The 27,960-nt window shown below is 61.5% G+C and overlaps 1 protein-coding gene across 7 annotated transcripts; it reads right to left on the minus strand.

Annotated features, from left to right (window-relative positions):
* Positions 1-26,502, minus strand: CIC (capicua transcriptional repressor). 7 transcript variants are annotated; one of them, XM_055310340.1, is made up of 21 exons: positions 26,434-26,502; positions 20,439-23,258; positions 8,747-8,896; positions 8,430-8,664; positions 8,220-8,349; positions 7,943-8,125; positions 7,694-7,859; positions 6,688-6,890; positions 6,379-6,604; positions 5,842-5,945; positions 4,359-5,595; positions 4,090-4,277; positions 3,589-3,710; positions 3,314-3,480; positions 2,916-3,206; positions 2,494-2,819; positions 1,984-2,240; positions 1,730-1,884; positions 1,519-1,650; positions 1,092-1,223; positions 1-993 (listed from the first exon to the last, which is right to left on the minus strand). In XM_055310340.1, exons 2-21 carry the CDS (start codon positions 23,245-23,247, stop codon positions 626-628), a joined length of 7,581 nt encoding a protein of 2,526 aa, XP_055166315.1. In that variant the 5' UTR covers positions 23,248-23,258; positions 26,434-26,502; the 3' UTR covers positions 1-625. The 7 variants fall into 7 exon arrangements, 6 of the variants coding, with proteins under 6 accessions (XP_055166315.1, XP_055166316.1, XP_055166317.1 ...); XM_055310341.1 differs by lacking the exon at positions 26,434-26,502 and adding an exon at positions 25,648-25,747 and having other exon boundaries at positions 2,494-2,816; XM_055310342.1 differs by lacking the exon at positions 26,434-26,502 and adding an exon at positions 25,648-25,747 and having other exon boundaries at positions 1,730-1,881.
* Between the last annotated feature and the right edge of the window lie 1,458 nt (positions 26,503-27,960).

Raw genomic sequence — 27,960 nt, forward strand, 5'->3', positions numbered from 1 at the left:
TGTGTTAAACAGCTTTAATTTCGGTCATTTCGGCTTCTCGGCACAGTAAGAAATATTGCACATGATCAACATGTTTTGTTCTGGGGACGGGGACAAGGGTAGGGGGAATCACCTTCTTAGAAAGTACAACCCAAGTTGGGAGGGCAGAGGGGGTGGGGAGAGAACCCTCCCCATGCCTGTGGCAAAGTGCAGGAGCCCCCACCCCAAACTAACCTGAGTCCAGCCCCTCTGGGGAAAAAAGGGGTGCATGAACTCCCCCCTACTCCACAGGCACCTCCCTGTGGCCCAAGGCCCGCACTACCCTCCAGCTTGTAGCCCTCACATGAGCCATTTTGCATAAAGTACAAGTGAAAAGGTCTGAAGGTAACACACTCCAGGTTATATACAGGGGCTCGGTGGAGGCAGACTGTGCCCCTGCTTCCCCTCAGCTGCCCCCCATCACAGGGAGAAAGCTGTGGGGGGAGGGGATAGACCAGAGGAGCAGACCTCATTCCGCCCCACATTAGAAAGGACGAAATGGCTTTATTGGGGAGGAGGTAACCATCCTGCCCCCCCATTCCTGCCACCTACATACTGTCCATGTCCTGAGGGGGGTACTGTAGGTCCTGGGATCTTCTCGGACCCCTCACCTGCCTGTGGCAGCTGTGGAGGGGCCGGGGGGTGGGGGGGATGGCTGGGGGGGACCCTCCCAGCCAGGCTGTCCGGGACCCGGTTCTGGAGGTGGAGGCAGTGGCGGGGCAGCCGGAGCTGTGCCAGAGTCCGAGCCAGGTGAGGTGGGGTCGGGGCCCCCAGCAGGGCTGGGAGTGGGGACAGGGGCAGCAGCAGTGCCAGCAGGGGGCGGTCCGGGGAGAGGGGCGTCAGCTCCAGGGGGCTGCTCCGTGGGCGTGGCGGCCTGCATGATCTTCTGGCGCACCTCCCGGATCTTCAACTGCAGGCAGACCTTTGAGGGGAAGATGTCTGCGTAGCGGGCCTGGAAGGCTGCCGTGGCCTGGGCTGGGGACAGAAGGACAGTGGTGGTGGGGGAAGGCCAGGGTGAGAGGAGCAGGCAGGTCCTCTTCCAAGTGTCCCCCGCGGCACTAAGCTAGACTCACCTGATGGGAAGAAGCCATGGTCCTGGAAGAGCTGCATGACCAGGGCCCGGCGCTGGTCCAGGGTGCGCCGCAGTGAAGAGTATGGCACCTTCTCATATTCCAGCTCCCCGAGCACATCCTCGGCTTCCGTACCTGGGAGCGGTGCAAAGAGCAGGGTCGAGGGGACCACAGCAGCCTTCCCCCCGCCCCTGACCCCCATCTGATGTGTCCACCCAGCAGCCCTCACCAGTTCTATTCCACAGCAAAGTTCAGAGGGGGCACCCGCCTCTGGACCCTGTCAGGCTCCAGAACCCACCCTCCCATTCTTGACCTGCCATCCTGCTCAGGGACACCTGTCTCACTTCTCATCTGTAACCCCATTCCCAAGACCCCACCTTTCTTGCAGGTCCTGGATCTCCTATAGCTCTGCCTGCCTCGGGGTCAGTACCTGTACGGTCAAAGGTGAAGATGTCCCCCTCACACTTGGCACTCTTAGGGGTGTTGGGCTCTGAGCTGCAACTGGAGCGTCTCCTCATCTTGCGCTTGGGAGAGGTGGGGTCCTCAGGGGCTGAGTCCAGGTCTGGTCCAACAAAAGCAGGCTCAGCGGAGGCAGCCCCAGTCTGTCCTGTACCTACCCTGGGAGCCCCCACCTCGCCTACCAGTGGAGTTCTTCCTCTTCTTGCGGTAGGAGCCCAGGATGGCCCGGGGCGAGGTGGCCAGAGACTGCAGGGTTGGCGAAGGCAGCACCTCCTCAGGCCGGAACTCAGGCAGCTCAGCAAAGCGCTCCTCGAAGTCCACCTCTGACAGGACCCTGCTGGAGAGCCGGCAGGGTCACCTCTCCTGTCCTGGGCTGCAGCTACCCCCTCTCCTGCCAGCCCCGCACACACTGCCACGGACCCCAGCCCATGCTCACTTGTCCACAGAGTCAAAGGTCTTCTTCAGGGGCGGGGGCCGCACCTTCACCTTCTTGCCGGTACCAGCGGCCTCCTTGCGCTCGGGGGTGTCCCCAGCTGCCCTCCCACTGCTGCCCTCGCTACTGCTGCTGCCGCCACCGCCAGGGGCTGGGGCCGGAGCTGGTGCTGGGCTGGGAGGGGTGGGAGGCTCCCCACGGCTCTCCAGACCCAGCCCAGGGACTCGCCAGTCTGAAGATGAGCCGGGGAATTTGCTGGCCTGGGGTAGGGATGGCGGGGAGACAGAGGACACTGGGTTCAGACTCACCGGGGCCGAACCCAGAATGACAAATAAATGGATGCTGACTGCCCCAGATATAGAGCCTTGGAGAAGACCCAGTCACACAGACAAGCAAAAGAGACAGAAGCCCCCTGCCCCACCAACAAGGACACAGGTCAGACAAGCATGCAGGATGGAACAGAAAAGCAGGCAGTGGACTGAGACAGAGCCCCCAGGCCCACTGTGCACTCACCATGGTCTCAGGGCCCTTGCTGCTAGTCCGCTCCTCAGCAGGCAGGGGCGGTGGGGGGCTACTCCGGGCTGTGGGAGCCCAGGTCTCTGGGGGCGGTGGAGGGGCCGGTGTTGCAGGTTGCCCCTCAAGCTCAGACTCAGGGGTAGGGGGCTCACGGGCTGGGCCAGGCTCCAAGGGCTGCCGGGCTGCAGGGCCTGACCGCCCAGGGGCACCTGCCTCAAAGGAACCCACGGGAATGCTGGCGATGGCTGCCTTCACTTTCTGGGGGGCCTTAGGGGTGGGCCGCTGGGCCTTGGGGGCCACTAAGCTGTAGGTCATGGAGCCTGCTGGTGGGGAGAAGAGCATTTGCTGAGCCAGGCCTGTCTGGAGCCCATCTCCTGGGTCCCCCAACTCACCCCACCCTGGGTTGGCCCAACACCCACCTGTGGCATTAGGGAAAGGGCTGGTAGGGGCCGGGGTGGCAGTGGCAGGGGCCGGTGGGCCCTTGGGCAGGATGTTGGCAGCAGGTGGGGTGGTACTAGTGGCCACAGTGTAGACCAGGCCCGGGGGAGCCTGGGATGGCTGGGCCAGGGGTGCTGAGGAGGTGGGTGCAGGGCTGCCAGGGTAAAACGCTGTGATGACGGGACCTCCGGGGGCTGTGCAGGTGGGCGGCAGCTGGGGGCTGGGCACGGGCGACACGCCCACCTGGCCAGGAGCCAGCAGCGGGGCTTGGCCTGCAGGGACAGAGACAGAGAAAGAGAGGCAGGGACCCCAGTTAAGGGCCTGGGCCACCTCAGCACCACCCTGGGTCCCCAGCTCTGCCTGCCAGGCTGCCCCTCACCTGAAAGCAGGGGCTGCACAAAGGCAGGTCCGCTGGGCCCCAGCGAGGTGAAGCCTAGGGCTACCGAGCTCGTGGGCCCATACGAGGTGACTGTTCCAGCCTGGCTGGACGTAGGGCTGGTGCCCAGGGGCAACGCGTGCCCACCCGCCGACTGCACGTAGGTGATTCTGCCGCAGGGAGAGGAAGGGGGAGGAGTGAGGTGAGCTGCGGCCCCCCCACCGCCCCGCCAAGCCCTTCTCTGGGCTGGCCTCCAGGTGAGGTTCAGCTGCCATTACCTGGTGGAAGAGGGCAGCAGGACCTTCTGAGGCTGCGAGGTGGGTCCAGAGAGTGTGGCTGGGCTGAGGGGCGGCACCAGGCCGCTGGGTGTGCTCACAGGCACCGGAGTCAGCTGGATGATCTGTGGGCAAGGGCACCCACAGGTTGGGGTGAGCTGGGGACTCAGAATGGGGCAAGGGAGGACAAAGGAAGGTGGGTCTTAGCAAAGACAGGGAACACAAAATTTGGAATTGAGACAGAAAGGGACAAAGACAAAAAAGCAAGGCGTGTGAAAAACAAAGGAACAAGTTGCAGGCACTTAGCACAGAACCGAGATGCACAGACGTTGAAGCAAGCAGAAAGACACGATCCTACAAACAGGATTCCAGAGAGACAGAACTGAAAAAAAGCACGAGACCAAAAAAAAAAAAAAAAAAAAAAGCAGACACAGAAACCATGGCACAGAAACCAATACCCAGGAGAGAACAGACAAGGAACAGGTGGAGCCCAGATGCCTTTACCTTGCTGGGTGGCTGGGCACCATTCTGCACAGGTACTGAAAAAGGTGGGCTCACCAGGGGCAGGGGCTGGCCAGCCCCTCCACCCCGCACGGACATGCTAGGGGCCGCCAGGGGCACCAGCACCTTCCCGGGTAGCAGCTGGGCTGAGCCACCCGGGGGCGGGGCCTGCACAGGAGAAACGGACTGGGCTGCAAGAGGACAGAAGAAATTACGAGGGAGCCACAGGGGCTCTGGGGCCCCTCTCCTTCACGGCTCAGCCCAGGCCTCACCTTTTGGGGGCGGAGCGGAGGGTACAGACTGCAGGATGGGGATACCAGGAGTGGGTGCAGTGGCCGCCAGAACTTTGCCATTGGTAGAAGTGCCCGGTGGGAGGGTGAACCGGATGCTGGTGGTGGGTGCGGGGCCGCCGGGAGCTGCTGCCTTGGTCCCAGGGGCTGGTGCCGGGGCGGGCGCCACCTGAAGCTGCTGGGGCAGCGTGGGCAGGATGTATTGCACCTGGGTGATTCCCCCAGCTTTGCCCAAGGCACCTGGCTGCAGGATGCCCAGGGGCACAGGCCCATTGGGGCCACTCCCCGCACCTGCTCCTGAGCCTGTAGTGGCCCCACTGCCAGGGGCCCCCTGGGCAATGAACTGAACAGCAGGGGGTGCTGGGGCCCCATAACCGGGCGTGCCCACCAGCAGGTTGGTGACCGTGGCGGGGGCCTTCCCCACGGTGCCCAGTAGGGGCCCAGCCACCAGATGCGGGGCTGGCGAGGTGGCTGCTGCTGACTTCTTGTCCGAATATACTAAGCTTACACCCAGTGGGGAGCTCCCAGGAGCCCGGGACCCTGCGACCGGCTCAGTCCTGGCACCTGCTGTGTCATTTGGAGATGCCTCAGCCCGGCCAGAGGTGGGGAAGGGCTTAGAGGCAATGGGCACAGGAGTGCTACTGACAGGCCGTACCACGTTGGTGACCATGGTAGCAGCTGGGCGGGACAGGGGGGCTGCTGGGGCCCCATAGGACAGTGATGGAGCCGGGGCCGAGGGCATGCGGCTTCCGCTGCCTTCCCGGTCCTCCTTGTTTGGGGGCAGGACCAGTGTCTGTAGGACACTTCCTCCCCCACCAGGAGGGGCTGCAATGACTGAGGGGCCTGGCGGCTCCAGGCTTCCCACACTTTCAGGTCTCTTGCGTCGGAAAGCCGCAGGATCCGTTGGAAGGTACCGGGTGGCCTTGGAAGGTGTCACTGGGCCCCCAGCCCCAGGGGGTGGGGGCCGTAGTGGGCCTGCTGTGCTGCCCTGGCCTGACTCCTGGGCCTTGAAGGTCCCTGAGCCCAATGGGAAGGAGGTGGCTGCTGAGGCTGAGGAGGAGGCAGGTGAGGACGAGGAGGAGGAAGACGGGGTGGGCCCGTAGCCTTTGCCAAAGGCTGGAGGTGGGTCCGGGGGCCCTGGGGGCTCAGGGTCCAGCGGTGGGCGGCAGTGGGTAAAGGAGGAACGAATCACAGGCGAGAACACCTTCCGGCCGAAGCCCTAGGTGGAAGGAGAAGACACAACCACATCAGGGAGCCTGGATACCCCCAACTTGCCCAACCCTGTCCTGCCCAGAAGTGAGGCCAGCTGAAGGCCTCAATTCATCCAAGGTGTGACCATTTTGCCACGGGATGAGTAGCTTGCCCTTTCTGGGCCTCAATCTCCCCCTGTGGTGACACGCCCAAGAGCAGGTTATCTCCCCTGCCTCGGACTGTTACCAGAGAGCACCAATTCCCCAGCCCTCACCTTGCTGCCCTCTGGGTCCTCCCCAGAGCTGTCTCCGCTCTCACTGTCAGTCACCCGCTCCTTGCACTTGAGGTCAATGTCAGTGGTGCCAAAGCCGTCGTCAGCTGAGGGATGGAAAATTATTGGCAAAAGGGCTGGGGGCCGGACTGCCCAAGAGGAACAGCACAGAGCCCAGGCTCAGGCTTCAGCTCCCCGCTAAGCCAGAAGGAACTGGCGTCCAAGAACACTGTTCCTCAGTCTAGGATGTACCCCCCTGCCCGACGGGGGGCCTAAGAGCATGCAAATAACACCACCTAACACTGTGCCCAATGGCCTGGCCATCCATGCCCCTGTCCTCCTGGTTTCCTGCCTGGCCGGGAGCTTCCCAAGGGCAGGGCTGGGTCTACTCAGTTTGGCCTGGACTGAATATGCCTGCAATCATAAACAGACATGCAAGAGAAGAAAGAGGAAGAGCCTGAGGCCTAGATCAGATCTTTGCCCACCCCCCAAACCCTAGCCTACTGCTCTCTGAGCAGGATTCTGGGCTTTGCAACTTACCAATGACATCATCGTCTCCCTCCTCCTCACAGATGACCATGCGTTCCTCGTCACTGGTCATGTCCTCACTGGCTGCACGCTGCGAACGGGAGGCCCGGGTGGGCAGCAGCGGGGGTCGCCCACTGGCCGCCAGGGCACCTCCCTCACCGGAGGCTGAGAAGGGGCCTGGAGCCCCATATTGGGTGGAAGGCTTTGGACCGGAATAGGACGCAGGGCCAGACACCATCTGCAGGGCATGTACCAGGAGAGTTCAGTGGGGGCCATCACCTCAGGGCAGCCCTCCTTGCCCATGTCCCCTACTCCCCAGACCTGAGTCAGCTCCTGTAGTGCCTGGCTATCTACTTCGCCACCATCCAGGCTGTGGACCCCGCTATGGGAGAAGGCTCGAGGCCGGGCTGAGCCAGGTCCGCCCACTGTATGCAGACGCTCTGCCCCACAGGAGCCGCTCCCCGGAGCCTTGGTATCCGAACTCAAGAGTGTCTGGGCTGCAACAGACAGGAGCTCCGAGGACACTGCAGAGCGGTAGGAGAGAAGCGCCACAGCGTCAAGACACCTTGTGCCGGCACCCAGACTGGCCAAGACATCCAAAAACAGCTCTAAATACTGGACAAGAGAAGTTTAAAAACCCTGGGCCACCTGGCAGAAAATATACCAGTCACCAGCCCAGCATTTCCTAACAGATTGCTCCCTGGGAGGCGGGCCTTCTTTGAGTAAGAAAAGCTGAAGACAGGGGGTGGGGTGCTGGCCAGCTACCTAACCATCCACACATCTCAGAGAGAAAAGTGACCCCACCCTCAGAGTTGCAGGCCCCACCATAGGAGCACTCCCCAAAAGTGCCTCAGGACGGCGCTGCACACGCTAGACACTATGCCACTAGCAGCAGCCACGAGGGGCTTCCAACTGTGGTTCTGGGAACCAGCCAAGCTGGGGTTTACAGCCGGCTCTACCATTCACTGGTCTCCCAGAACTTCCCACAAGTGATTCCACCTCTGTAAGTCTCGGTTTTCTTATCTGAAAAGCGGGTTACAGCTTCCAGAAGTAGAGATCATACTCCTTTTGTTACCTGGCATGTAGTAAACGCTCAGTAAATGACAACCGATAACGAGATCACTGCTTGGAAACTTTGTCTGTCTGGGCCTCCCTGGCTCCTTCATACGAGACAAGGGCCAGTTCCTTTAGGGGTAAGGGTCACCAAATAAAATGATCGGACAGAGAGAGGCTTCTGGGGTGAGGGCGGAGGCAATGAGGGAGAGGTAGCTGGCACTTCTCAGGGAGGTTGGTGCAGCAGGGAGAGAAAACAGAGGCGCTGACCAACCTCCAGGGGCAGCGGCGGTTCCCGTCTCTGACATGCTCCGCTCCCTAGTCTCCTTGTGCCCTCCTGCCAGCCCCAGGCTCGTGGGCTTGGCCTCTGAGCTGGACTTCTTCCTGTCCTTGTTGCACCACTTCCAGTCTGGGTGAGCTTTAAAGTGGGCCTCCTTCACCTGGCCAGGGAGAGAGGAGGGACCCTTCATTCCTTCGTCCCACCAGAGGAAGCTGGGGAAGAGCCAAGAGGAAGAAGCATTACCTGGAAGGCCAGGTCATGGTACTTCTGCTTCTCCTTGGGCCCCAGGGCATACCACCATTCGCCCAGGATCTTGCTGACGGTCCGGTTGTCCTGGTTGGGGTGACGCTGGTGGACCAGGGCTCGGTGCCGCTTGCTGAAGATCATGAAGGCATTCATGGGCCGCCGGATATGGTCCTTCTCCCGCTGCAGCAGACACAGGCCCAAGTGGGATGGTTAAAACCAGGAGACAGGCTCCGGCAGCCGTAGAGCAAGCTAGGGACAGGTAGAGATGAGGCACCTTGTTGGGGCTGCGTCCATCCTTCTCTGAAGAGGAGTCTCGTTCCTTTGGCAGGGCACTGAGAGACTGGGTCCGGCGTTTCCCGGGTGGCAGGGGCAACTGGATCTCAGGAGACATGATGGAGAGGAAGCTGTGGCAGGAGTGGCAGAGACAGTGAAGGCCATATCGAGGGCCACCCCACCCCCCAGGCCCAAGCCTCGTAGCACTCACGCATCATCGTGGTCACTCTCTGTCTCACTGTCCAGCCGGGGCTCTCCTGGAGGGCCGGGGGTATCCTCCTCAGTGGCGGGAGGGGGACCCTTTCCAGGTTCCACCACCCCCAAAGTGTGGGGGGGTCCAGGCCCTGGACTCTCAGGGCATGTGGCTCCAGGGGGCCGCCCAGGATCGGCATTCCCTGTCCCACCTGGGGGCTGCTCATGAGCAACAGCTGCCGACTCAGCAGGTTCTGGGGGCAGAGAGGCAGGTCAGAGGGCTCTTGGACCATCTGGACCCTATCCCCACACCTTCTGTGGCCCCCCACTCCTCACCTTTGCTCTGGTTGGAGGCCACTGGGTGGCTGGCAGGTTGCTGGGCCTCACTTGGCTGCACAGAGGGGTCGGGCTGGCTGGGGGCCAGAAAGGGGACTAAGGAGTGCCAGGGGAACACAGCAACAGAGCGAGGTTCCACATTCGTCCACACTGTGGGAAGAAGCCAGCTAAGCTGTGCAGAAGACCTTGCCCTTGACCCCCAACTCAAGCTCTTTTCCACCCTGGATGAGGTGGCTCTACTCTTCTTTTACATCCCCTTCCACTATCCCAGAGCCTCAGAGGCTCATGCACACGACATCACTCAGGAAAAACTCCTCCCTAAAAGATTTCGAGGTTTATAAAAAAGAAAACAGAAGCTGGGAAGGGAAATAGGCCTCACGCCCCATTCCCTCCCCCACCTCCACCAGCCCTGCCACCAGGGACCAGGCCAGAGGAATGACTGGCTCCTGTCACAAACCAGGCCATGTTCAACTGCCATCTCATACTCCCAGGGCCCCAAGACCTCATCAGGGCTAGGAACCCTCCCCAGTCATGCCACGTTCCCAGCGCCCGTGTTGCTATCTCACATGATCCTACATCTTTGCCTTGCACTCCCTTTCTCTCCCTTGAGGAGACCATGGCTTGGTTTGCCCCTCTCTTCTCTGTTACCCATAAGGGGTGGGGCCTTAAGTCTTTCTCCTTGCCTCCCTCGCCATACCACAAACCCCAAGGAGCTAGACCCGCCTTTCCTGGGTTGGGCACAGGTGGCTCCAGCATCTCCCCCACCCACTAGGAGAATTTACTGCCCATTAAGAGGTCTCCCAGCCCCTTTCCCTCTCAACCCTGAGCTTAACCTGAGTGCAGCATCCAGCCCCCTTGCCCAAAAAGAGAGGAGGGTGCAGTAAACTCCTTGGAAGAAAAGGCACAGACAATAAGACAGACAAGAAAACTGTAACAAGTCTGTGCCCAAGGAATACAAAAGTGCCAGGTGTTTTCTTGAACACATGCACAGGAAGGCACCTCCCTCCCAGGGCGGTAGTCCCAGGGGTCCAACCTTCTACCCCAGGAGCTGGGTGGTAGCAGGGTTAAGCCCTGGTCTGGGACCCATCCCTGGTGGGGCTCCCGGGGCAGGCTTAGGCTAGGAGTGGGCTGCCCTCTCACTGCTGGCTCCCTGGGGGAAGTGGAACCAGCAGAGGAGGCCCCTGCGAGGGAAGATGATGAAGAGAGAAGGGAAACGCCCTAGCCTTGGTCTCCATCATTCCAGGCCTCCCCCTGATCCAGATCAATCTGACCTGGGGTGACCCCTCTATGCCTTCAAAAGCCTGGACTAAGAGAGCTCTATAAGTGACACTGGCCTCAAGACCTGAGTCTTCAAGGGGCTGACGAAAGAAAAAGTAGCCATCAATCAACCAAAGGAAGAGAAGGAAGCCAGCACCGGAGGGGGGGGTGGTCTCAAGACCCTGTGAGGACCCTGTCCCCGATCCCTGGGGGCACTGGGGACCACAAAAGCCTACTCAGCCCTCCAACCCCAAAGACCTGAACCTGTCCCTCTCTTCACCAAGATCTTTCTCATCAGGTCTCCTCATCTGCTGGGTGGGGAAGAAGGGGACCAGCAGACAATGGGGGAAGAGTCCTTTGGTCCTGCCCCTCCTCTAGTCCTCCTCAGTGCACTACCGTCCAGGTTCTTGGGTCCCTCCCTCTGTCTCTGCAAAGCACACCACAAACACTCCAGCCCATCACTCTGTTCTAAGCAAGCAGAGCCTCACTCTTCTCAAGCCCTGTTCTTAGCCCCACTACTAGATCACAATCCCTTCCCCCTCTCTTCCACCTAAGGCCAGCAGGTCTCACGCTGCCCCTATTCTAATGCACGCTCCCCAGCCAGTTACTCTGCACCCCTCACCTCGAATGACAACGGACCACGCCACCCCATCACCCAAACACCACAGCTGTCCCCAGCTACGCCCCTCTCCTCATTCCCATCACTTCCGCTACACTCCCACCTGCCGTCACTAACCGCTTGGCCCAGCCGAGCTCTAACTTTCCGTCACCCCTGTACTCCGCCTCTATCACTCTCGTACTATACCCCTATCACCATTACGCCGCACTCAGCACCCCGACACCTTGACCCCTGCAGTCCCAGGGCCCAGGCGCTACTGACCGAACATGCCGAGGCCACGGGAGGCCCCGCCGGACGCGGGCACCAGGGGCCTGTGGGCTGAGTACATGGTCCGGCGCGGGGGGGCCCGGCCGGGGCTCTCGCCTCCTCAGCGGCCGCCGCCACTCCGCCCGCCGCCGGCTCCTCGGCCGTCGCCGCTCGGGCCCGGGGGGAGCTGGAGGCCGTCGCCGCATGCCCCCCCCCGCCGCCCCCCTCCGGCCGCCCCACGCGGGGGTCTCCGCCGGGCGCGCCTGCGCACAGCGCCGCCTGCCTCCCGCCGCCCGGGGGGCGGGGGAGGTCAGAGCGCGCCGGCCCCGCCCCGCCCCCCGGCGCGAGCGGGGGCCGTCACGGGGCGCGCGGCACAGGGGCCATCGGCGCCGCCCCCTCCCTCTCCCTCCTCCCGCGCGGTGCCCGGCGGGCGGGGCAGGCGGGGCGGGGCGCGGCGCGCGTGCGCGGGGGCGGCCCCCTCCCTTCTCCTCTCGCTGGCTCGCTCCCTCCCTCCCTCGCAGCTCCGGCGGGTAACGGCTCTGGCCCCGCGCGCCCCGACTGCCGGTGCCGCCGCCCCGCCTTTCCGGGCTCCGGGCCCGCGGCTCAGCGCCGGGTCGACCTTCGGCTCCGAGCGGGCAGACGGACCAGCGTGCGTGCGTCCGTGCGCTCCGAGCGAGCCCCGCGCAGAGCCACCGCCGCCTCCCCGCCCCGCCACTACTACGCGCTCCCCTCCCCCCGCCGCACCTCCCCCCGCCCCTTCCCCGCTTCCCCCGCGGCCTTCCGCGCAAGCCCGGCCCCCCGCGCGTGAGCCCATTGGCTGCCGCCGCCGCGCGCGGGTCAGGCCCCGCCGCGCCCGCCCCCATTGGCCGCCCCGGGGGAACGTCAGTCATATGCAAATGCGGGAAGGGCGGGGCGGGCTCCGGTTGGCCCCAAGCCGGCCCGGGGCGGGACCGCGGGAGGAGGGTGGCAGGGAGGGCGCACTGCAGTAAAGGCAGCGAGCCAGGGGGGCGGTTCGCGGCACCGCGCTGCGGAGGCCCCGGGGTTGTGTGTGGTGCTACGTGTGTCCAGTCCACGCGAGGAACACGCTCCCGCGCGGCTTGGCCCGCCTCCCTCACGCCCGCCTGGGCGCGCACGGCTCCACAGGGCAGACGAATTGCGCGGTAGGGCTACGCGAGCCACCCTGAGCCCTCACCAACTCACACGAGCCGACTCTGACCCCCCCCCACATACATACAGGCACACACACCCCTCTCATAGACTTTTCCTGCCACACCCATTATCTCATACACACCCCACGGTCACATGTACCTTACAAACACGAAGTCACACACCTTGAACACCTGCTCACATGTATGTACTACCTCCCACACTCCTGGTCCATCACTCCCCACCCATCATCATACACACGTTCTCACCCTTCCTCCACATCACCCATTTCATACACGCCTTGTCATACATGCTTCACCAACGCATATTCTCATTGCCAGCCCACATGAATCATCATACAAACAACATATCAAACAGGCAGCATTATCTCACACGTCTCATCACAACCACTGCTTGTCCATCATACACACACACCCCCCACATCCCTCCCACCCAGCCACACACACAATCTTCCATCTTCACACACTCTCATGTGGCCTTCCTGGCACCTCTCATCTCGGACACGGGCAAACTCTTACAGATGCCGTCATACTGACCCCGGCACACTATATAAACTTACCGCAGTGAGCACTACTTCAGTATCCTGGCCCCCCAGGTATATAGAGTGCCAAGGCCATTCATCATCATTCAGCTACCCCGCCTGACACTTAGCAGCCACCTGGGACCCTCTACCTCACAGTGTAAGGGGGGGGGCGGCACAGAGCACCATTGTGGGCTGGGTCTACCACTCTAGGCTAGGAACAACCCCTTCCAGAAAAGGTCCAGGAGAAAAAAAGGAAACTAACATGGGGGGGAGGGGGCAGCATGCTGAGAGTTTGTATGTATTATACTGCTTACTGAATCCTCACAGCCACTAGGGAGGTATACTTTATTACACCCATTGTTCAGATGAGAAAATGAGGCTCAGAGAAGCAGTAAATTGTGCAAGATCATGTCTTCAGAACCTAACAGCCCAGTGTTCCAACTCAGCTGCTCTTTCCACTACTGAAAATTTAACCTTGGGGTGGACCCAGGCAGACACTCCCAGAAGTCCCGGACTATGGTCAAACAATGATACAGAGAACTGCAGAAAGGTCAGAGAGCACACACAGAGACACTTGCAAAGGTCTGGGGCCCATTAGGGAGAGAGGCAGAGGCCTGGGATCACCCGAGATGGGCCCTGGGGTCACATTCAGTAGCGGCATGGCCCTGGGGTCACACCTGGGCAGGTAAAGGTTGCACAAGCTCAGATGGATAAAGAGTGGGCTCCTACACAGGTGGAGTCAGCAACAGGCACAAACAAATCCCATTCCCAGCCTATTCCATCCACTGACAGAGCTGAAGGCATGGAAAGGGGGCAAAAACTGGTAATCTGAGCCCAGAGGGGAAGGGAAGGTCCATAGCCCTCTGACCTCCAGAGACTGCAGGACCAGACACTTGGCTGTGAGCCTGGAGGGGGCCACTGGAGGGACTATTAGGTGACTGCCCCCTCCTCCCTACGCAGCCCCAGACTCAGACCCTCCATTACCTCACTGCCCCAGGGACTGCAATGTGAGGCAGAAATCAAGGCTGAAATCAATGTGGCCCGCTATCTCCCCACCGCTGCCCCCTCCTCTCCCCACCGGTGAGTCACCTACTGGCAAGTTAACCCCTTTCCTACTGCAGTGCAGGCGAGGACTGAGCTCAGAGAAACATTGCCCCCAGCTCCCCTACTTCTGCAGGGTGAGAGAAAGAGCTAGGCCTGGCACAGCAGGGAAAAGAGGGCCCCACACATCTGGGAGGGTTGCACATCTGGTAGAAGACACAGTGCCCACATAGGAGGGATGGGAAGAGGCCCCTTACAGGGTAGGGTACAGCCAAGTGGGGGCCCAGCCTGGCAGGGAGGGGCCGGATTCCGGGCGGGAAGGGCCCCCCTGCCCTGGGCACTGGGCCAGCCCTATACTTAGCTTCCATTGTTCAGAGTGGAGGAACCCTGGGTGGGGGTGATTGGAAGTGAAGAGGGAGCAGGTCCTAACCCCAGACAGCTCCATCTCTCCAGCCATTCTCAACCCTAACTGGGGCCTCCCTAATTGGCAAAGGCTGAGGGGGTTTCCCAAACCAGGGCCCCAGCCCCTCATCTGAGAGAGGGTGCAACGCCATCCTTCACTCAGTGCAGGTCCTCGGCAGAACTATGGTGCAACCCAACCCTCTGCACCACCCCATCACCAATTCCACAAAAGGTTTGGCGCCAAACAGCCCCCGCAGCACTACCCCACCCCCAGCCTGGGGACAGGGAGCCCAGACAGAGACACCAACTGCCACCCAGGGTGGCACAGGCTGAGGCCTGTCCAGAGGCCTGGGGCGTACAGCCAGGGATGCTGACAGACTGAGGAACAGGCACACACACTCTGAACTCACGGGCCCATTTATTGAGCCCATGAGGCACCGCACCCCTGTCGCCCGCGGCTCCCCACCCTGCTCTACAGGCCTGGGTCCCCGCCTCGGCTCACCACCCCGGTGTCCCCAGCTCCCCTCACCCGCTCTCCACATACACACCCACCCACCCACCCACCCCGGGCGGCGTCGGCGACGGCCAGGGTTGCCTGGGGAACGAGCCCAGGATTGGGCTGGTGCGGCTCGGGAAGGATGGGGGCCTAAAAATAGCGCCGGGGTGAGTCAGTGTGAGTGGGGCTGGGGTAGGCAGGGGGACTAGGAGGGAAAGAGGCAGGCGAGGTGTGGGGGAGGGTCCCCAGGGATTGGGAGACGGACGGGATAGGACGGAGGGGGGCATGTGGGTTCGGGGGTGGAAAGGGGCGGCGGGTGGGGGACTGTACAGGCACCAGGATTTCAGAGGGCTGGTCGGCGCGGACTGAGGGAGGCGCCCCAACCCGGGCGGAGGAGGGGGCGCCGCCCTGCGTTCTCCTCCCCTCCCCGAGCTCACGAGATTTTCCACTCGCCGCCTGGCCCCCAGCCAGCCCCCGGCGGGCCCCACAAAGCCGCTTTGTGCTGGGAGGGCGGGCGGGCGCCCGGCCGGCCTGACACCCACGCGGGCCGCGGCGGGGCACGGGCCAGCTGGCACCCGAGCTGTCTGCGGGGGGGCCCCCCCACCCAGCCCGAGGGCGCGGCCGCTTAAGGGTTAAAGGCGCAGCCGCTTTGTTGGGGGGAGGTGTTCTCGGCCAATCAGCGTCGGCAGGCGCGTAGGCGGCCAATGGGAAAGACAGAGGCCCGCCGCTCCCGGCCTACCCCTAGGGCGCGGGAACCCGCGCCCCTCCGTGCGGACGGGGGCTGGGCGCGGTCCTCTCAGGGTGTCGGTCCGGACCTGCAATGCCCCCGGTGCACCCTGTTTCCCCGGCTGCTTCGCAAGAAAAAGGTTCAGAGGGGGATAGGACCTTGCAAGACAGGAGGTGGCACGCTCGGGATTTGAACCCAGGTCTGCCTGGCCTCACAATCAGCTTTTCTGCGGAAATAGGGAGACGGGGGGTTCCCTGGCCCAGGCCTCCGTGGGGAGCGGGAAGAGGGGACGGGGTGCGGGCGGAGGAGGCGGCGCGGCGGGCTAGGGTCCAGCCGCCTGCGGTGCAGCCGCTGCCGCCGGTGGTAATGGGAGCCAGACGCCGTCGCCGCCGCTAATGCGCCTCCCTCCCGGCCACTAATGGAGCCATTAATGCCCGGGCGCCGGGGGCGCCGGGGCGCGCCCCCGCCCGCCGCCCGGCGCATGCGCGCGCCGTTCCCCCCCGCCGCTTGCGGCCCGCCGCCCGCCGCCGCCAGGAGGCAGCCTGACCCCTCGCGGCTCCCGGCGCTGGGGTCTCTTCCTCGAAGTCTCTAAGACTACCTCAAAAAACGCCCCTTCTCTTCTCTCCTGGGCAAGTCATCCTCTTCTTCCCAGCCGAGGCCTCCTTCCTCTCCAGGACAGTTTCCAGGGGTCTCTGACACCCAAGCCTAACCTATTCCCTCTCCTGCTCTAAACTTTTGGCTCTTCAGCGACCAGCATACAAGCTGGCCTGGCGAGACCTGGACTCCTTGGCACCCTTCTGCCAATCCTGGGCTCTAGTGTCAGCTCCAGCTTCAACGAGCAAGAGAGGTCATGCACTTTCACCCCTCCTGGCCTTTGATCCTACAGCTGCCTCGGCCAGGAACACCCCTTTCTTTCACTGTCCTGAAATCAACTCGTTCCTCACGCTTCAGCTCAAATGTCACTTCCACTGTGAGGCATACCTGTACCTCCCTCATCACCCTGCACCGAGCCACAGAGTTGTCTCTGTCCTCTGGCTTGCCCAGACTACCTCCTTCCGCTCATCCTCGCCCGTGCCTGCATCCATGTCTGCATTCCCCACCCATTTCCCCCAGGGCTGCTCAGCCTGAGCTTGGTACAGATGACTAGGGACTTCTGGTGGGAGAGAAGGGGCTCACTGTTGGAGACAAAACGAAAATTCTGGTGGGCAGAATCTGGATTTGGGGAGTCCGGAGAACCTAGGCCCCTCTTTGGGCCTTATGTTCCCCATCTGGCCAAGCACAGTTGGTGGGTACAGCCTGGTCTCTGAAGTCTTACTCACTGGGGCAGACTACATGTGGAATTCTGTTAAATGGAGCTGGCACTAAATGTGTCTCCTGCAAGGTACTGAGGAGGTGGTAGAGGTGATCCAGGTCATGCCCCCTAGCAGGTGGGTGGGCACGGGAGCTGCTTTCCTGTTGTTCCCCTACAGCCGGATCTGCTAGCTTGGCCCAGGCAGCCCCCGCCTTCCTGCCTGACTTGGGTAACAGGTGCTTGGATGGAGATGGCTCCTGGCACCTCTCAGCATGTTTCAGGGACAGTGGTGGGCAGTTAATTTGTCAAGGAACAGGAAGGGACTCTCAGGCCTGTACAACCTCCCAACACTCCCCAAGAAGGGAGTAAGGGACCCTAATGCTTAGCAATTGTCCACTGACTCAAAGGGATGGAGCACCTGGACGTGCAGAGAGTGGACGTGAGGGGCTAGGACAGGGACAGCAAGTCTGTTGAAGGAGGGGGAGGAGGGCCAGGGGAGGCCCAGGGACACAGGATCCCAGGATAGGGGACCAAAACAGAAAAAAGGTGGGATGAAAGCCCAGACAAGGACTGATGTCTAGGGAGGGACAAACCAAGAAAGATATAGGGAGCCAGACAGAGAGAGAGCCAGAAGTCCAGAGAGAGAGACTCAGACAGACCCAGAAATAGAGACCTAGACAGACAGATGTAGGGACCCAAGGGAGCAACAGATAGACACACAGTGGCTCAAAGGCAGGCAGGCAGAGGCCCAGGGGAGGGGGGCACTGCCTGTCAGTACGGGGAAGCCAGGCGGAAGCTGGGAGCTAGAAAGGAGGCTGTGCGAGGAATGGGGCTGAGACATCTGGCCTCCTGGGCTGGGGCTGCAGGCCCTGGGGCGGCTTCCTCTCCTGGGGAGCAGGCGGGAAGAGTCAGAGGGAGGTGGCAATGGCAGCTGGCTGGCCTGGCCATGCACAGAATGTGGAGAATGCCGGCCGCCTGCCCCGGCACGTCCCCCAGCGGAAGCAAATGCCTGGCGGGGGCAGGAGCAGGCAAGCTGTCCCAAGCCGCCCCCTCACACCTGCTGCCCTGAGTGAGGGTCAGGCCTTGGCATGAGTGGGCAGAAAGGGACCAGACCACGGCCTCACTATGCCACTGGGCATGGTCTTCCCTATCTGGGCCTCAAGACGGAGAACGCCCCAAGGTGCCTGCCTCCCAAGGGCTTGGAGAGGCCTCTGGGACAAGAACAAAAGGACCTGCTGGCTGAGAACCTGAGGGCAGCCTGGATACCTCAGCATGGGTGTTGTTAGGGAGGCACTACTCAGAACCGCCAGGACAGGCACTGGACAAGTTCTGACGACTAGACAGCCTGCAGCCTCCCTTCTCTGAACCTCAGTCCCCACCCTCCCACCCCCCAAACCGGGCTGGTAATCCCTACTGCATAGCATCAGGTGGATCCGACGAGATGGCCCCACACCTGGGGCTGAGCACACGGTAAATGCTTAATAAAAGACTGGTTACTATTATCGTTACCATTATTGTTGAGAGTACTTAAAAGCCTGGGCTCTGGAGCTAGACAGCCTGGGTTCAAATCCTGGCTCTCCCTCTTCCTAAGTGGGTGGCTTTGGACAAGTCACTTAACCTCTTGGGGTGTGGTTTCCTCCTCTGAACACTTGAAATACTAATGGCGCTGGCCTCCTGGAGTGTTGTGAGGATTTGGTGAGTAAATGCTCAGGCGGCTCTTAGAGAGCTGTGTACCACACGCACGCATTGGTGGTGCTCAAGAAATTCTGACGGCTGTAGCTTCTGGCAGATCTGGAGATTGGGAGACCTGGTTCAAGGCCCGGTCCTGACCCTCCCTGGCAGGGCGATCTCAATCAGGACTCCTCTGTCACTTTTCCTCATCTGGAAAATGGTGGCAGGTACCCCTGTTGGGGCTGCCCTGGTAGGCCTCGGGTCACCTGCATCAGAGCCATCCCTCCCCAAGTGCCAGCAGTCAGGGTCACGTGACACAATGCTCTGAAAACAATGTCGGGGGCTGTAGGCATGTGGCAGGGGGAGATGGTTAAGAGTCCTTCTGCTTCATTGTCTTCATCTGGCTAAGGACAGAAATCCCTGCTGTGCCCATTTCTGTGGAATTTCACTCGTATCAACTACCCTAACAAATGTTAGAACTGCTGGAGGCAGAGCAAAAAACAACTCACAACCTCAGTCTATGAGTCTGAGGGACAAGCACAGCCCTGTGTCCCTGTGTCCTGGGTCTAGACCTGGAGCTCCGTGAGGTCAGGGCCTGGGTTCCTTCCTGCATCAGCCTCGGGCCCTCGTCCCTGCTTCCACCCAGGTCCCCACCATGGCCTCCTTCCTCCCTGGTCTCCTTGCCTCTGGTCTCAGACTCTGGAAATGGCCCTCCACAGTACAACCATGGTTGGATCAGTTCAAAACCTTCCATGGCTCCCCAATGCCCTCCAAGGTAAAGTTCCCAAGTCTCCTGAGGGCCCTCGATGATCTGACTCTCACTCATTAATATAGCCCCATATCCCCACACTCACCCTCATCGTCTAGAGCCTTTGACTTTGCAGGTTCCACTCCTTTCAAATACTTACTTTGGCCTCAATGCCTTTCCCCAAACCCTTCCCTCTGCCTAATCGTCTTCCTGCCGGCCTTGCCAGGCTCACATCTGCACACCCTGCATATGTCACTCTAGAGACCCTGGCCTCTTCTCCAAGAAGCCCTCCCTGACTTCCCACAGCCTCCTGGCTTCCCCCATCCCAGCTCTGATCACTCTGGATGCTCACTGTCTGGGGACAGATCTGTCTATTCCAGGACCATGAGCCCTGTAAGGACAGAGCTGTGTCCTCAGACCAACTAGCACATGGCCAGGCCCAGAGGCATAGGGCCGGGATACTCAGTCAAAAGTGGATTAATAAATAAGATGTTAAGGAAGGGTTGGTGACTGGTCACCCTCCCTGACAGTTGCTCTGACAAGGCCTGGCCTGGCCTCTGGCTCTCCCCGCCTCTGACCTCAGCCCTCTGGCCATACCAGCTTTCCTCAGCTGTGCTCCTTCTGGCCTAGAAGCTTTCCTGCCAGCCTCCTAGGAGGCTCTTCCACCCCGCGGTTGCTGGTTACAACTCATCCTTCAACTCTTGGCTTACACGCCCTTTCCTGAGGGCAGCCAGACTGGATTTCACACCTGGAGGCCTGCCCAGCACACCCCCAGTTCCCCTACATGGCACCGACCGCACCTGTGATATTTACCCGGCACAGGCGTGAGGTGAGGGCTCCAGTCCTGATCCTGCCACCCCGAGGCAGAAGGCCCTGCTGGAGCCTCCATCTTCCCATCTGTAACCCAGCACTATGGCCCAGGGGGACGAGCCAGCCAGCCTGGCTTTGAAGGCTGGCTCCAGGATTTACTAACCATGGGATCCAGGGCAAGTTACTAACCTGGCCTCCGTTTCCTCTAAATGAACATAATCCTAGTACCCGCTTGTTAGGTTTGTGAAGACGAAATGAGTGAATATTTCCAAAGGGCTGAAAACAGACCCTGGTACCGTAGGGGTGTGTCTGAGGGTTCGGTGAGATAACTCACACGCAATGCCTATTATCACGGTGATGCCCCCGCCAGTCCTCCAGACATGGCAGCTGTCATCACGATTGTCAACTCTGTTACTCCATCAGAATTGTGGGGGCCCGGCTCCCAAAGCTCAGGAAAGGTTTGCTAACTGGTAGAGCCCTTGAGAGTGCATTTCCAACAGGAGCCCTCTGGAAGCACGGCACTGAGCCTTCCAAGTCCAGTCCCTTGCCTGACATGTGACTTCCCGCTGAAACATCTACGCTAATCTCCCCGAGCCCCTCCCAAGGTGGGGAGCTCACCTCTCTTGGGAGCCAGTTTGCAAGTGGCCCCGTCTAAAACGAGCCCTCACCCGACCCATCCACCCAAATCTCTTACCTGTCCCAGGTCGGCCCATGATGACTTCCTTTTTAGGGGCAGGATGGCTGGTGTAGCTGCTGGGCACCAGGACGGGCAATAGGGCAGCAGGTGAGGGGTGGAAGGCCACCGGCTGGAAGGGTGAAGAAGCCAGGCCAAAGGTAGGCATCGGCTGGGCCACGGCAGTTGGCGCGGCTGGAGGCACGGTGATGGGCACAGGGGCTGGCAGAGGTGGGGGCAGGCCAGGCTTCCCACTGGCCACCCCGGGGGGCACTGGGGTCTCTCTGCAGCCCCGCCCAGGTCCCGCTGCCCGCGCCTCGCCAGCAGTGCTCACCTCCCCAGGGAATTTGGAGGGCAGCGGCACATCGGGGTTGCGAACAATAACCGGCGAGTCCCGCTGCACAGCAGGAACCCTGCGCACAGAGGGCCCAGGGTCCGAGGTCAGGCCAGCAGGTGGGGGCAACAGCAGCAATGGCGAGGGCTGGCGGGAGCGAGAGAAGGGCACAGCAGGTGACACCGCCCGGAAGCCAGCCGGTGTGGAGGGCGTTGGCGTGTGGGACACCGAGTCCACGCCAGAGTCTAGGCTGTCGCTCTTGGGGAAGTCCGGGGTGGCTCCTCCGCCCCCTGTGCCCGGGGCCCCCAGAGCCCCTGGGTGGGGCAGCAGCTCTGTCTTCCTCCGCCCAGGGCTGATGGGCACGGTGAAGGTCAGGTTGGTCTGAAAGGTAGGCAGGATGCCAGAAGAATGGCGCTCTCTGGGGGCGGGCGGCGGTGGGTGGGGGCCCAGGTCTGGTGGCGTCAGCACGCCTCCCTTTGGGGTGCTGGCACTCAGGTGGCGGCTGCGAACAGCAGTGCGTTGGATGACTGGTGAGGCATTGATGGGGCTGAAATTGGCAGGGCGGAAGCCAAAGAGCGGCGACGGGGAGGGCGATGGGGCAGGTGAGAAGGGCGACTGCGTAGACACGGGGGAGAAGGAGGGCGTGCCCGAGCGAGAGCTGCCCAAAGACACCAACATCACGGCTGCCTCGCACTCATCGAACTCAAAGCGTGACAGGTCAGCGGGAGCCACCAGGCGTGGGCGCGAGTCCCCACGGGCCGCCACACTGCTGGCCTCACTGTCACGCGATGTTTCGTCGCCCCAGTCAAACTCGGTGCTGCCCTCGCGCGCCGCCACGCCCGCCGGCCGCCCGGCGCCACCAGGGCCACTGTCTGCCAGGCCCTCCATCTCCTTGGTTCGCATGGACAGGTGGCGTGAGCAGTAGCCCCGCCGCTGCGACTCCTTCATGCAGCCGTCTCGGGAGCACAGCCGTCGCCACTGCTTGCCGTTGAACTTCTTGCGAATTCCGTTGGGTGTGCAGACCACGTCACCCTTCTTATACTTCTGCTGGGCGGCGGTCAGCGGGGTGCGGGCCCGGGCGGCTGGCGCAGCCCCCTTCTCCAGAGAGGCTACGCTGCTGCTCCGGCTGCCGCCCTGGCTCCCCTCTTGGCAGGGTGAGGGCTGCTCGCCAGGGCGGCCTGGGCCTGCGAAAGCCGGGGACTTCGGTGGCGGTGACAGGAGCTGGGGCGGGGGCAGTGGAAGCAGGGCCGGGGTGCCCAGGGCCGGCGGGTGCTTCTCCTCGCCCTCCTCACAAGTCCCCAGGTTGCCACCGAAGCTGATCTTAGACACCTCGGCATCCTCAGGCTGCTTGGGGTCCAGGGCAGCAGGGCAGGGGGGTAGGGTGCCCGCTGGCTCAGCCTGCTCCTCCTCGGGGCCCGCAGGGGGCTTCCTCGGTGGAGCCTCGGGTTCCCAGGGGGGCCGCAGCAGGCGCAAGCTGGAGCGGGCCACCCACACGGCCTCCTCGGGCTCACGGTGCGGCAGCTGTGGGGGCTGTGGCAGGGCGGCTGGGGGGCCTGGCTGGGTGTTGGGGCCGGGGCTGAGGCGGACCTTGTAGGCAGCCGGCTTGGTGGCCACCTCCACCACCACACCCTCACGGTAGGCAGCCACGCCAGGCTCCACACAGGTACAGACAGCGGTACCCACTACCAGGGCACCCGGCGGCGGCGTGGCATCCAAAACCACATCTACACCGCCGCCGGGTGCCCCCTCGTAGAAAGTCAGGGCCCGGTCCCCGGAGAACTGTACCCCCAGGTCCTGGCTTCTGCGCACCTGGCGCACCACGGCCGGCAGGAAGAGGCCATCTCCCCGCCGAGCCAGCACCCGTTGGGACCTCAGCTGTCGCAGGTCATATCCACCACTGGTGCCACTTGGGGGCCAGGGGCCTGGCCCGCAAGCTTCGGCTGGCTCATCTTCCAGGTCGGCCGAGTGCTCGCTGGCTGTGTCAGTGGAAGAGGAACGGGTGGAGGTGGGTGGCCGTGGAGGTACACCCAGGGTGCCAGCCTCCTCCGGGGTCCGTGCTCTTTCTTCGGGGGCCCCGGCCGCCCCACTGCTCCCACTGCCAGCTCCGTGCTCCTCCACATATTTCTTCTTGGGCGCTCGAGACTTGAATGTGGCCGTCTTACGGCTGAGGGAGGGCTCCCAGCGGCTTGCCTCCCCCTCTACCTTGGGGTCCTCGGCTGGGCCTGGGGCCGCCGGATCATCAGGGTGCAGCTCGGGGGGCAGCCCTTCCGCCCCAGGGCCCCGCTCGGACTCCTCCTCCTCACCCTCCTCAGCCTCTTCTGGCCCCGGAGGTGGCTGCTGCTGCTGCTGCTGCTGCGCCTCGTCGTCTTCCTCCTCTGGCTTGTCGCCCTCCCCAGCCCCTCGCCGTCTCAGGGCCTTGGCCCGGGTGGCTGGTGGGGACTTGCCGCCACTGCCAGAACCCGGGAGGCCGACACATGCCTTCTTCATTGGCTTCATCTTTTGTCCACCTGCAGGTGGGAGGCAGACAGGGATCATCGGGAGCAACTCAAGGGCCCCCCAGAGCCAGTGTGCCCCAAGACTTCTCACTTGCTGAGGCCACTGCCTCAACTCCATGATGCCCAAAGCCTCTTTCCTGGCTGTCCTCCACTCATGTGGGCCAGGGGCCCCAGACACAGACTGGCACCGTGTACCCTGAGTTACACAGTCTGGCTCCTCGGGGACACTTACATATATCTGCTCCCTCTACAGAGGCCACAGCAAGTGTGTGCAACTGCCCAGGGGGACACAAAAAGCAGTAACCGTTCATGCCTATGGAGCACTGACTTTGTGCCAAGCCCTGGGCCGAACTTGATTTTATTAACCCGTTTGATCCTGAGAACAGCCCTGAGAGGCAGGTGCGACCAACAGCCCTAGTTGAGGAAACTGAGGTACAGAGACATCAAGCAACTTGCTCAAATTCATCCAGCTAGGAAATGGCAGAGCTAGGGTCTGAACCCAGGCAATCTGGCTGCTCCAGAGTCTGTGCTCCTAACCATTTCAGTGTGCCGCCTGTCACATGATCCAGAGGGCACGCTTCCTTGCACTGTCACTGTCCAGAGAGCACACACACTCATACACACACATGCACAGGAACACAGTCACAGAAAAGGAGGTGACTGGGCTGTGATGTGAGCCTCTCTCCACCCCCACCCCCAACCCCTCTGGGCCACCTGGCATGGCCAGACATTATGGGAAGGAGTGGGCAGCTGGAAGTCCTAAGGGACGGCTGCCCACTCTTCTCTGCACCCCAGGCCTGCCAGGTATAGCCATCTCCCCAGATCCTGGCAGGGAGCAGGCAGGGGCACGTCTGGGGCAAGAGCTTATACCCAGTGCTGCCACGGGGCCGTGCATGAGCACACGCACGCGCACAAAAACACACACAGAGGCACACACACGTCATCACACAGTGGGACACAGAACTACACCCCAGGGTTTCGCTGTCCCACTGGATGGGAGCCTGCCCCTCCCCCCACAGCACCCAGCGTGATACCAGCAAGCCCAGCCCCCCTTCTGGCCTGTACACATCCCCGCCCTGACTGGGCTGCCTCTGGCAGGGTGGCTGAGCTGGCCAGGCCCCCTGGGGCCCCCAAATATGCCCTCCGGCTCCAGGTGGGGGGTAAGTGGGAGAAGGTCAAAGAAAGCAGGGCAAGCCCAGCAGGCCAACCTCACCCACTTCCTGAACAGTCATTACTGCCCGCCCCCTTTCAAGCTGCCCTGAGAAAAGAAAAGGGAAAAAACTTTACTCTAAAGTGACTAAGAGAATCTGAGAGGCCAAAAGGGGGCCTCTGGGAGGGTGGGGGTGCCCGGGACCATAACCCAAACGCAATCTGAGACACCCCCAACTCAGTGTGCCAGCTCCCCCAGGAACCCCTGATCTTGTGTTCTCCTACTTGGGGCCTGCTCCTCCTGTGGACCCTGCAATCTCAGGCTGCTCCTTCTCTGGACCAATCCTGGGGTCCCCACAGGCAGAGCCTGTAGGGTCCGGGGCTTCTCACACTGGGGCAGGCATCCAAGTGCCCAGGAGTTGGGAAGCTGCCACCACCTTCTCCCCACTGACCCGCTGGGCCACCATCCTGGGGACTGAGATCCGGCCCCAGTCCTGCCCAAACACAAACCTTTGCATACCCCACCCAGGGCCTACAACCATACTGCCTGGCACCCCTGAACCCTGCCACCTGATCCTGCCTCTTCACCCCAAAAGCCAAGCCTTTTTCTTTCCCCTGGAGCCTACTCTCTTCCTGTTCACCCCACTTTGGAGAACTCCCACCCAAGGCCCTGTGGGCCCTCACCTCCTTCAGAATCTAAGCAGTAACTCCTGGAAGCCCAGGCCGGCCCAGGCCCTGGTTCTTCAGGGTCTCATGCCCTCTGGTCCCATCAGCCCTGCTGGCACCAGCTTCTCTGCCACTCTCTCTCCCATCCTGTCACCACCTCTACCTCTCTCCTCACAGGCCCTAGGCCCCCTCCTCAATCACCCCATCCTTGTCACCCTCATCTATCTCTGTCACCTCTTCCTCCCAGTCACTCTCCTGTCAGCCATCTCCGGACCTGTCACCTTTTCTCTCCATCACCTCTCCTTGTCACCCCTCCAACTCTGTCCCCTCCCTCTCCCTGTCACCCTGATCTAGTCCTGTCACCCCTCCATTCCTGTTACCCATTCTCTGCCCACCATCCCCTCTCCGTCACCCCTTTTCTGTCACTCTTCCTCCCCACCACTTCATCCACTCTATCCCCCCTTCCCACCATCCAACCCACCTTTTTTCCCCCTGTACCCCCTCCCCGTCCCTGCCACCTGTCCCCTCTCGGCCCCCAGCACCCCAAATCCCCCCTGCCCGTGTCAGCCCTGGCCCCGCCCCTCACCTCGGGCTCGGCGGGGTTTCGGGGCGGGGGGCCGTGGCCCCGGCTCGGTCCGGTCCGGTCCCTCCCCGCCCCCCCTCCGGCTCTCCCTCTCGATTCTCCCTTTTTTTTTTTACTCCAACACACAAAATGGTGAATGGACCTGCAACAGCTGGAGCAGCCAGCCAATCACCGGCCACAACCCCGCTGACCGGCGCCGTCCTAGACCAATAGATGTTCGCAGCCTGGTCGGCTCCGCCTCTCCACGACGAGCGACATTCGCCACGACCAATCCCGCCCACCCGGCAGCGCAAGGGGGAGGGGCCAAAGTCCAAGACCGGCCTCCCTCTGGGACCGACACCAACCTGAGCCTACGACCGCCTGATCTGCCTAGGGCCCTGCCCCACAACAAGTGATGGGCATCAGCCTTGACCAATTGCAGGCCGTCCTAGTGCAGAATGACGAATACAGTACCCAGTCGCCCTGCACTCTAGGCCGGAACCCAGCCTCTGTGAGGGACAGTAGCCAATGAAGTGCAAGAAGGAAGGGCTAAGGGATAGGCTGTCCAATAAGCGGACTGAGAAGGCGTGGCCTGAGCGTTTGTTGACCGGCTAGTCGCAATTCCTGCTGGGAATGGTAGTCTTCTGACGTCTCCGGCCCATAGTCGACAGTACATAACAGACTACAACTCCCATGTGACAGAGTGCTGTAGCACCAAAGAACCCGGGCGAGGAGAAAAAGTCGGACAGGGCAGTTCCTGTAAGTCTCCCTGCACACCGGGAGCATCTTAGACCCAGGGCCCCAACTCACCCGGATTCCCGGCTCTGGCGTCGCCAGTGGCTCCTCTCAGTGGCGGCTGTAGCGGCACGAGGGGGAGGTGCGAGGAGCAGCCAACCGCCACCCGCAAGCCCCGCAGCCAATCAGCAGCGGCCGGGGCGGCGCGATGACCTCACCGGGTTCTACTCTGTTACCCCTCCCCCACGTGGTTGTTGCTGTCGGTAGCCGGGAGTAGGGAAGTTTGGGGTGGGGGGGAGGGGAGGAGAACGAGTGATGTCACCTTTCCCCCGCTTGATTGGCTGTAGGGTGGCCGGGACTATGACCAATCAACAGCTTCAGAAAGTCCGGCGCGGCCCCGCGGAAAGCCCTGTTGCCACCGGGAGGGGAGAGAACGTGCGCGTGTAGGGTGGCGCGCGCTGCAGTGGAGTGGACGCGCGCGGCCTGGGGCTTGGGGACCCTGGGGACAGGTCCCCTCTTCCAAGACTTTGACATTTAGGGCGGTGCAGTTTTCTGACAGCCCCCCTCGGCTTGTCGGGGCACGGGATGGGGAAATGCGGCGCTCCATGGGCTTCACACCACATTCCCTTCTCACTACATTCTGTGGAGAGCTACTTTGTGGGTGTTCGCGCTTGGCGGGAGCGAGATTTTTTTTTAAGGTCTCGGGGTGGGGGGGGTGGAGTTCACACAGGGTAGGGAGGGGAGAGATATGCCTTGTCAGTAGTAGATTCCTGCAGCCCGGACACGGAGTTTATGCCAGGTGTGAAGCCGTCTGCAGTGCATCCATTCTCCAAATCCGTTGGATTTGCCCTAGATAGAGGGTAATGGGGAACAGTGAACACTGGCCTTAGGGGAGCCTTCCGCTGCCTGTGATGGGTTCCGAGGATGCACACAGGATTCATCCCAGTTGTGAAGAAAACGCACCCAACCTATCGCAGGTGCATGCCCCGTGCAACATTCCCACTGTGGGGCCAGTTCATCCCGGGGCTAGGAAGAAATATCAGTTGTCCATTGGGGTTCACTGAGTTTGAAGAGATTCATGTTATCCACCGTCCACAGAAGATTTCGCTTTGAGAGAGGGAGAAATTTCACTGTCTACAAGTTCACACTGAGAAGGAATCTTACACTATTACTTACGCTATTGTATTATGACTTACATATGCCATTTCATAACCATGCTATTTTATGCTATTTTGTGCTATTTTGATCATGTTCCAGAAGAGTATGCACTTAAGTATCGAGCAGGTTTTGAGTTTAGACTGTATGTTAAGTAGATGCTGGGTCTGAGGGAAGCTTATAGTCATCAGAAGAGTTCCCATTGCCTACTCAGGTAGACCCTTGGAGAGTGGTTTACACTGTCATGAAAAGGGTTCACGGCCGCTGCAGAAGGCTCCCCATACATGGAGGTGTGCACTGTCCTTGTTAACTTTGTCATGGATAGGAGACATTATACTGTCCACGGGGAGGCACATACGGGGTGGGAGTTCACATTGCCCATAGCAGATTATATTGCATTAGAGGGAGACTTCCATTGATTGGGATGGTATTTCATGGTCCATGGTC

This window comes from Nyctereutes procyonoides, unplaced genomic scaffold (assembly GCF_905146905.1).
Source record: "Nyctereutes procyonoides isolate TBG_1078 unplaced genomic scaffold, NYPRO_anot_genome, whole genome shotgun sequence".
NCBI classification, from domain to species: Eukaryota; Metazoa; Chordata; class Mammalia; order Carnivora; family Canidae; genus Nyctereutes; species Nyctereutes procyonoides.

Excerpts from the sequence above, each read along its gene's own strand:
- CIC (XM_055310340.1), bottom strand. The coding sequence starts at position 23,247 with ATGAAGCCAATGAAGAAGGCATGTGTCGGCCTCCCGGGTTCTGGCAGT. Across the intron at positions 8,665-8,746 it reads GGCCTCCAACCAGAGCAAAG|AACCTGCTGAGTCGGCAGCT; the intron begins GTGAGGAGTGGG and ends CTCTGCCCCCAG. Across the intron at positions 5,596-5,841 it reads AGGACCCAGAGGGCAGCAAG|GGCTTCGGCCGGAAGGTGTT; the intron begins GTGAGGGCTGGG and ends CCTTCCACCTAG.